A 10,004-nucleotide genomic window follows, 5' to 3' on the forward strand; every position below is an offset into this window, starting at 1 on the left:
AGCAAACCCTTCCTCCTTCCCACGCCCCGAATGGACGGCAAAACTCTGGCTAAGGTCCTTTGGAAAACCAGTTTGTAGTCTGGACACATCTCTCGGAATTGAAGGATCCTGTCCCGGATCTCAGGAAACTGAACTGCGACACTGTCTTTCATCAGGTTATTGCACCTCATCGCGGCCTCACTGAGCTGTTCCAGGACACACTGACAGCGATTGACCAGTCCCACGCTGATCTCCCTCACCAACTGAGCAGCTTTGGTGTCCAGTTTATTGAGAGGATGGAGCCAGACTGTGACGGGCACTGAATGTTCTCCACCTGAGCCCAGCAGGTGTGGGAGGGTTGCGTAGATATTGATGGCATCTCTGTAGGTGGTGGGATTGTTCTTCAGTGAGAAGTCCCATAAAATGTGCAGCTAAACTTCTCGGCCTGAGAGCTCTGTTCTTCTGTCATTTCTAGGGAGGCCTCTCCCTCAATCGCAATCATAGGGAGACGTTTAATCATCACCTCCATGTTGCCCTGAATATTCTGTGTGTTCTCTGCTGAAGAAGCCACTTGATCAAACACAAAGAAGGCCTGGGCCCCATACAGCACTGCTGTAATGACATGGGTGGCTGAGACCTCATCAAACACACTCGGGTAGGTAATATTCTGTCTCCCTAAGTGACTCATCGTCAGTTGTTCAAACCTGGTTGTTGCTTTGTACTGAAGGGTAACTCGTGCTTGTTGCTTTGATTCCTTCGTGTCTCTGAGATATTTTGCTGACCCTTTCACCTCCACTAACCCAGCCAGGAAACTCGCCTTCAGTGACCCTGACACATTGAGGGCATTGACTTTCTTCTCCATGGAATCTGACGCAATGATGTGAAACTCAGTGCTGGGCTGGTCACGACGGTCAAGGTTGCTCTGCAGTGTCTGCAAGTCCCACAGGGTGATGCCTACAGGATAAATCAGCGATCAAAACTGTTAATGTGAAAATTACTCAAAGTGAATTATATTCCTTCAGTAGATTCAATCTCTGTACAGGATGTGTCTTGGGCTGAAAGTAAAACACTCTACACTCACTGGACTGATCACATGAGTAATAGGTGCGATATGGTGGCACAGCGGTAGAGTAGCTGCCTTACAGCGCTTACAACCGCCAGAGACCCGGGTTCGATCCTGACTACGGGTGCTGTCTGCGCAGAGTTTGTACGTTCTCCCCGTGACCGCGTGGGTTTTCTCCGAGATAGAATAGAATGCCTTTTATTGTCATTCAAACAGCCTGGTTTGAACAAAATTGCATTTCTACAGTCTTCTACAGATCTTCAATTTCTTCCCGCACACCAATGACGTGCAGGTTTGTAGGTTAATTGGCTTGGTATAAATGTTACATTGTCCCTAGTGTGTGTGTAGGATAGTGTTAGTGTGCGGGGATCGCTGGTCGATGCGGACTCGGTGGGCCGAAGGGCCTATTTCCGCATGTGTCTCGAAAGCCAAACTAAACTAAACTAAAAATACATTGCGTTCTACAGTAACTCAGCGGGTCAGGAGGCAATTCTGGAGAACATGGATAAGCAGCGATTTGGATCGCCTTCAAATATTCTGCAAATATCAATGTTTAGTTTAGTGATATGGCGCGAAAACAGGCCCTTTGGCCCACCGAGTCCATGCCAACCAGTGATCCCCGCATACTAACACTATCCTACACACACTTGGAACAATTGACAATTTTACTAAGCCAATTAACCTACAAAACTGTACGTCCTTGGAGTGTGGAAGTTAAACCGGAGATTCCGGAGAAAATTCACGCAGGTCACAGGGAGAAAGTACAAACTCTGTACAGACAGCGCCCGTAGTCAGGATCGACCCTGGGTCTCTGGTGCTGTAAGGCAGCAACTCTATCGCTGCGCCACCGTGCCGCACAATATTCAATCCATTACATAAACTGGACTATAACTGACAAAGTTGTGGTCACCATTATGATTGGTCACCTGAACTTGTGGCCCTGCATTGACCACCACTGTATCATAGAGTGATACAGCATGTAAAGAGGCCCGACTTGCCCACACTGACAAACATGTCCCAGCTACACTCGTCCCACCAGCCTCCGTATGGCACATATCTCTCCAAACCTGTCCTATCCATGTATCCGTTTAACTGTCTTAACCATTGGGAAGGTCCCTGCCTCAACTACTTCTGGTAGCTTGTTTCATACACCCACCACCCTTTGTGTGAAAAAGTTACCCCTCAGATTCCTATTAAATCTTTTCCCCTTCACCTTAAACCCATGTCCTCTTGTCCTTGATTCCCCTACTCTGGGCAAGTGACTCTGTGCATCTACCCAATCTAGTCCTCTCATGATTTTACACACCTGTATAAGATCACCCCCCATACCAACCCATACCAGAGGGCATTTGACAAAATCCCTCATGTTGAAATTCATTGAGTGGAAGGTAGATGTGAATCCTATCACAACCAGAGAGCAGTCCTGAACCACTATCTACCTCGTTGGTGACCCTTGGACTACCCTTGATCAGACTTTGCTGGCTTCACCTTGCACTATATGTTATTCCCTTATCATGTCTTTCGATTCACCTACTCTGGGCTCATGTGACTTCATGATTTGTGTGAAGACATTCCAGTACCTGGGATCAGAGCATCTGATCGGCAGTCGTACAGCATTCCCAACTGGAAAGGCCGACCAAGAGTGGCCAGTTGCAAGCACTCACTCATCACTGAACCAGAAATGGACAGTCAACAAAATCCAGTGATCTGAAACAGAACGAGGAATAAAATATGAAGATGAATCCACTCGACGTACGGCTTTTTGAACATGTGACCAAAAAGGTTTAGGTTAGAGATACAGTGCGGAAACAGGCCCTTCGGCCCATCAAGTCCATGCCGGCCACGATCCCCAAAAACTAACACTATCCTACACACGCTCGGGACAATTTACATTTATACCAAGAAAATTCACCTATGAACCTGTACATCTTTGGAGTGTGGGAGGAAACTGAAGATCTCGGAGAAAACCCACGCATGTTACAGGGAGAACGTACAAACTCCGTACAGACAGCACCCGTGGTCAGGATCTAACCCGGGTCTCTGGCGCTGTGAGGCAGCAACTCTACCGCTGCACCAGTGTTTATGTAGAGAGATGTTAACTATTGCACTGAGAATCACAGTATGATTTTCATGTGGATGGAGGCCATTCTGCCCATTGAGTCGCTACTAGCTCTGGGTAAGAACAATCCATCTGGTCCCACATTCCTGCCTTGAAAATTCCTTCCTTTCAGGAAATAAATTTCAGCCAGACATCTGTTGGGGAATGTTGCCGACTGGCCCGCTCCACACTGCAGGAGTACGTGCTGAGGGAAGCACTGAAGCTTGGTGCAGCCAACGGCAAGGCTCCATGGTGGAGGACCACTGTCTAGGGTCCTTCCGCTGCTGGACATTGGGGGGCAGGGTCCGGTGGAGACACCCCTCAAACAAGGGAAGGGAAACAAGGTGAAGATCATAAGTGATCGGAGTAGAATTAGGCCATTTGGCCCATCAAGTATATTCCGCCATTCTTCCATGTCTCCCTAATAACCCCATTCTCCTGCCTTCTTCCTATAACCTTTGATACCTTTGTAGTAATCAAGAATCTTTCTCTACCTTAAATATATCCACTGACTTTGCCTCCAGAGCCTTCTGTGGCAAAGAATTCCACCGATTCACCACTCTCTGACGAACGACATACCACCTCATCTCCTTCCCAAAAGACGTCCTTGGAATCTGAGGGGTAACCTTTTCACACAGAGGGTGGTGGGTGCATAGAACAAGCGGATAGAAGAGGTAGTTGAGGCTGAGATCCCATCTGTTTCTTAACAAACAGGTACATGGTTAGGACAGGTTTGGAGAGATATGGACCATTCATAACGTCTTGAGTTTAGAAGAATGAGGGGGGACCTCATTGAAACGTACAGAATAATGAATGGCTTGGTAAGAGTGGATGTGGAGAGGATGTTTCCACTAGTGTGAGAGTCTAGGACTAGAGGTCATAGCCTCATGATTAAAGGACGTTCCTTTAGGAAGAGGATGAGAAGACCTCTCACCCGTATCCACCTATCACTTGCCAGTCTTTGACCCATCCCCACCTCTCTTCCAGTTTCCCTTCAGGACAAGGAATTTCTTTAGTCAGAGGGTGGTGAATCTGTGGAGTTCTTTGTCGTAGAAGGCCGTGGAGGCCAAGTCAGTGGATATTTTTTAAGGCAGAGATAGATAGATTCTTGGTTAGTACGGGTGTCAGGAGTTATGGGGAGAAGGCAGGAGAATGGTGCACCTATCATAGAAACATAGAAATTAGGTGCAGGAGTAGGCCATTCGGCCCTTTGAGCCTGCACTGACATTCAATATGATCATGGCTGATCATCCAACTCAGTATCCCACACCTGCCTTCTCTCCATACCCCCTGATCCCCCTAGCCACAAGAGCCACATCTAACTCCCTCTTAAATATAGCCAATGAACTGCCCTCAACTACCTTCTGTGGCGGAGAATTCCAGAGATTCACTGTGAAAATTATTTTCCTAATCTTGGTCCTAAAAGACTTCCCCCTTATCCTTAAACTTCCCCAACATCGGGAACAATCTTCTTGCATCTAGCCTGTCCAACCCCTTAAGAATGTTGTAAGTTTCTATAAGAGCCCCCCTCAATCTTCTAAATTATAGCGAGTACAAGCCGCGTCTATCCAGTCTTTCTTCATATGAAAGTCCTGACATCCCAGGAATCAGTCTGGTGAACCTTCTCTGTACTCCCTCCATGGTAAGAATGTCTTTCCTCAGATTAGGAGACCAAAACTGTATGCAATACTCCAGGTGTGGTCTAACCAAGACCCTGTACAACTGCAGTAGAACCTCCCTGCTCCTATACTCAAATCCTTTTGCAATGAATGCTAACATACCATTCGCTTTCTTCACTGCCTGCTGCACCTGCATGCCTACTTTCAATGACTGATGTACCATGACACACAGGTCTCATTGCATCTACCCTTTTCCTAATCAGCCAACATTCAGATAATAGTCTGCTTTCCTGTTTTTACCACCAAAGTGGATAAACTCACATTTATCCACATTATACTGCATCTGCCCTGCATTTGCCCACTCACCCAACCTATCCAAGTCACCTTGCAGCCTCCTAGCATCCTCCTCACAGCTAACACTGCCCCCCAGCTGCGTGTCATCCGCAAACTTGGAGATGCTGCATTCAATTCCCTCGTCCAAATCATTCATATATATTGTAAATAGCTGGGGTCCCATCACCAAGCCTTGCGGTACCCCACTAGTCACTGTGGCAAAGGTCTGAAGAATGGTCTCGTTCCAAAACTGTCACCTATTCCTTATGAGACATATTCCTCCTGAATATGAAACAGCACCTCATATTTTGCTTGGGCAGCTTACACCCCAGCGGTATGCACATTGACTTCCTGAACTTCAAGTAACGCTTCCTTTCCCTCTTTCTCCATCCCTCCCTCTTCCCAGTCTTACATTTTTTCTCAGTTTGCTTTGCCTTCTCCCAACTAACAATGATCTATTATACACTTCCTTATCTATGTACCTCCCACTCCCCTGACATCAGTCTGAAGAAGGGTCTCGACCCCAAACGTCACCCATTCCTTCTCTCCAGAGATGCTGCCTGACCCGCTGAATCACTCCAGCTTTTTATGTCTAAACCAGCATCTGCAGTTCCTTCCTACGCACTCTCCAGAGATGCCGTCCGTCCCACTGAGTTACTCCAGCACCCTGTGTTTGTCTTTTGGTGTAAACCAGCATCTGCAGTTCCTGCCTACGCATAACATGTACCCTCACCGCTCAAAGCCCTGCTGTTTCATGCTATAAAACCCAACACGCCTTAAGTACTTGCTTTACCTGATTGTGGTCTAATGGAGACACTCGACAGTGGTGCAGCGGTAGAGTTGCTGCTTTACAGCACCACACACCCGGGTTCGATCCCAACTACGGGTGCTGTCTGTACGGAGTTTACACGTTCTCCCTGCGTGGGTTTTCTCCGGGTGCTGCAGTTTCCTGACGTGCGGGTTTGTAGGTTAATTGGCTTTGATAAAAACTTCAAATTGTCCCTAGCATTTGCAGGATAATGCTAGTATATGGGGTGATCACTGGTTGGCGGGCCGAAGGGCCAGTTTACGCTCTGTGTGTCTAAACTAAACAAAAAAATATGCCCCTGTGAAGTTACTGTACACTGAGGGAAATGTCCATTGTTAGTGCTGTGGTCAGGATGAACTCCTGCCTTTAGCACTAAAACAAAACACACACACAGATGGATACACACCCCCACTGTAGATACCCTGATACATGAGCAGTACACAAAGTGATGGAGAAACAGGCAGCATCTGGAAATGGACAGACGATATTTCGGGTCATAGAGTGATAGAATTTAACAGCGTGGAAACAGGCCCTTCGGCCCAACTTGCCCACACCCACCAACATGACGTTTCGGATCGAGACCTTTTAGCTGAAGATTCCCGCATGTTTTGTTTCTTGTCCATTTCTGGGAAACGAACCTGCATCACTCACCGATCGAGGAAGCGACCGTCTGCAGCTGTAAAGGGATTGCAGCGTTGGCGATGGGACGAATGGTCTTGCTTGGAGCTCCTCCCGGCACAATCAGTGCTGAGTGCAGGCAGAGAACCTCACTGGGCCGACACACCCCGGCGCTAGGAGCTGAGATGTACCGAGACTCCTTTCAGCAAACACAAGTATCGACTCCCACGCCAGAGGCGATATCTGCAGAGAAATTCTCCACTCCCGAGATTGAAATGATTTCCGCGCAAAGTACGTGGCCACAAACGCGGTGCACACCAGATGCAGCAAGCTGGCTTGTAAATATAGGTTTCTTCAACTTTAAGTAACCTTGATTTACCTCTCTCCACCCTCCCCGCCCCCCTCCCCAGTTCACTGACTAATGCCACTATCCTGAGCAAAGGTCCGATATCGGAACAAGACAGGCCACTCCTACTAAATGCAATGGGCTGACGTGTAGTACGCTACGGAGCGGAACGTGGGCATTTTGTTCGATATCTGCAGAGAAAGGCTATTTATTCTCCAGTGATCTCCACACCGGAGATTGGAATGAATTCCGTGAAAATACACTTTAACTCTCGGTCTTAATGTGCAGAAACAATGAACAGTCGCTCACGTAGTAGGTGACCACAAACAAGGGCGGTGCTCACCAGATGCAGCAAGCTGGCTTGTAATAGGGTGATTTCACGAAAGAACACTGGATCATAGATCCTCACCCACGTGACCGCAAAATTTAACTGGGGTATAAGCGTCACTTCCGGTACATGTTAGTGATGCTCAGGATATTTGCCAAAATATATTTCTCAATGTTTCTTGTTTAAAGCCTGCACAATCACCCAAACTACTTATTTATTTATCATCTAATAACAGACACGCCTGCAGCATGGAATGATGTCACCAATCCTGATTGGGCACCCACTGTGAGCATTGAGAAATATATTTTGGCAAATAATAAAATGTCCTAATTTTGTCCAACGAACAGCTGACAATTATCCCATACCTCAGCTTGCATCTGAGTAAAATTTATTTCAAAACGCATTGATAGTTTACGATTATTTAAATGGTAAATGTAGCTTCAGAAGAGTTTTCATTTTGCATGTTAAAACCCACCTGAGAACCATGGGCGATTTTGCAATTTTACTGACGGATTTTTCACTTTTAAAACTTTTCATATAACAAATGAATAAAGATAAAACGTCAATAATGCCTTACTTTTGATGAAATACAGCGAGCAAACGCGATAATTCCCAATATTTGCGATCTTTTTATCTCCACGGCGAATGTCCGCTAAACACTTCCGCTGTTGTTGCCCCTTCAGCTCCCTCTTGTATTTACCTTCGTTTTTCTTTATCTTCTGGACTGTAAAGTAAGGTAGCTGTGCCTCACGGTCACCCCGACTGGCACAGTTATTTACAGCTCAAAAACGGGCCGTTTTCGCGGTTTTTAACGGGTGTGAAAGTTCGCGTTTTCAGCATCAATAACATGTACCGGAAGTGACGCTTGTACCCCAGTTGGATTTTGCGGTCACGTGGGTGAGGATCTATGATCCAGTGACCTTTCGTGAAATCACCCTATACAGCAATTCGTTCTTCCCCCGCACAATTCACAACTCTCTGGGTGAACAGGTTTTTCCTCATCTCGGTGACTCACAGGACACACTGTAAATAATTATGGAAATCAGGATAAACTTGAGAGACATTTAGCCTACTTCAGAATTCCAAAAGTAAGGAGAAATTACAGTAGATAGAAGCGAGAGCTGAAGGGACAACAGCAGCCAGAGTGCTTGGCGAACATTGGCCGTTTGCTCACTGCATTTCATCAACTAAGGCATTATTTGTGTTTTTTCTTGATTCCTTTGGCATCTAAAAAGTTTCAGAAGTGATCATTCTGGCTGTAAATGTTTTAAATCGCCCATGGTTCTCAAATCAATATAAACGCATCTGAAGAAAAATTTACAGCCAGATTTATCACTTCTGAGACTTTTTCTTTCTACGTCTGTTATTTAATGCAGAATAAGAACATATTGACTGCATATTTTCTGTAATTTCAGATATCGACAGTGTGTCCAGAATACTCGCCGACATGATCTCCTCCACCGAACTGCGGAGTATTTGTCAAATAACTGCCATCTTATGCACATTGTGTGAAATTGTGATTTGGTAGCTGCGCAAAACAATGCAAATGGTGATTTATTTATTATTGTCTCTACGTTGGACTTTGCTCTTTGGTGTAAGCAGGGATGGGGCTTTCATTGTGTTACATACGTTGAATTGTACATCACTTTCACTGGTTAGCTGATATGCTGAACACTGCAACCCTGAATATCTCGGGCACAGAATAATGTGAATTATGTAAATCTTACTATGCATATCAGAAATAAAGTGTTAACCATGTTAATGGATTTCTATTTTGAATTATTTTAAATTGAGTGGGTTGGTGCAATATTGGTGCCATATGCTGCTAATGTGTCGTTATCAGATATTCAGTGTTAAAAAGAGAAATAAATCACAATAAAATCGAAAAGATGTTCCTTCCACAGCGTGCAGAGAGTCTGGCCCGGATCAGCACGGCCGAGACACCAAAGTGAAGTTGCGGGGAGGTTTGCAATATTTTTTTATTTTATGTTGTCCCTTGTCTAGTCTGAAATAAAGTTCATAATTTGATATAAAAATCGGAAGAAATGTAAATGTGTGTGTTTTATTATTATATACATCTATATCACATTCATAATGTGTGTTCTTTCCAGCACAATCTAATCAGTTGTATGCTCGCAGAATAAAACCATCCTTAAGTTATACATCATTTGTAAATCTTGCTTAAACAAATTTAATTTTGGGAAATTCTTAATTTAGATAACCCCACCATTACAGACAGATCTCATTCCACTCCTGGCTATTGGGAAGACCAGGCCCATTTTATTGTTGAGAAACGACCATAGACACAAAAACATTAAGTAACATTCCAGGGCTAGAGCAACTGAAATCTTCATATTGCTATTATTTTCCCAAATACTGCAGTTGTGAACAGTGCAATTAGATGAATGAATTACAGAATTACAAAATCAACTCAAACACAGCATATGAGTCATTTAAACAGAAATGATTTAAAAAAAACATTAAAAAGAAAATTACCAGTCAAAATTTATAAACATATTATTCTTTAACAAGAATTAACAGAATTACCCCCGCAACGTTGATTACACTGCGAGTCGGGTCGGGTAGGTTCCGGTTACTACAAAATCAACTCAAACACAGTTTAGAGCCATTAAAAAGAAATGAATTAAAAATAATTTTAAAAGAAAATTACCAGTCAAATTTTATTCTTTAACAAGAATTAACAGAATTATGAATCTAACCCTATATCGCACACACAAACTATTCCCCCGCAACGTTAATTACACTTCGAGTCGTGTCGGGTCGGGTAGGTTCCGGTTACTGAAATGGACGA

At 44.7% G+C, this 10,004-nt stretch overlaps 1 protein-coding gene across 1 annotated transcript; it reads right to left on the reverse strand.

Moving 5' to 3' along the window:
* Nucleotides 1-382: 382 nt before the first annotated feature.
* LOC116970013 (neoverrucotoxin subunit beta-like) lies at nucleotides 383-2,671 on the reverse strand. The gene is made up of 2 exons (XM_033016764.1): nucleotides 2,623-2,671; nucleotides 383-933 (listed from the first exon to the last, which is right to left on the reverse strand). The coding sequence occupies exons 1-2, from the start codon at nucleotides 2,657-2,659 to the stop codon at nucleotides 383-385; spliced, it is 588 nt and encodes a 195-aa protein (XP_032872655.1). The 5' UTR covers nucleotides 2,660-2,671.
* Between the last annotated feature and the right edge of the window lie 7,333 nt (nucleotides 2,672-10,004).

The sequence above is a fragment of the Amblyraja radiata genome, unplaced genomic scaffold, assembly GCF_010909765.2.
Source record: "Amblyraja radiata isolate CabotCenter1 unplaced genomic scaffold, sAmbRad1.1.pri scaffold_486_ctg1, whole genome shotgun sequence".
Lineage (NCBI taxonomy): Eukaryota > Metazoa > Chordata > Chondrichthyes > Rajiformes > Rajidae > Amblyraja > Amblyraja radiata.

Coding starts and splice junctions, on each gene's coding strand:
- LOC116970013 (XM_033016764.1), bottom strand. CDS start 2,659: ATGCTGTACGACTGCCGATCAGATGCTCTGATCCCAG. Junction 934..2,622: donor ATCAGATGCTCTGATCCCAG/GTACTGGAATGT, acceptor TTTATCCTGTAG/GCATCACCCTGTGGGACTTG.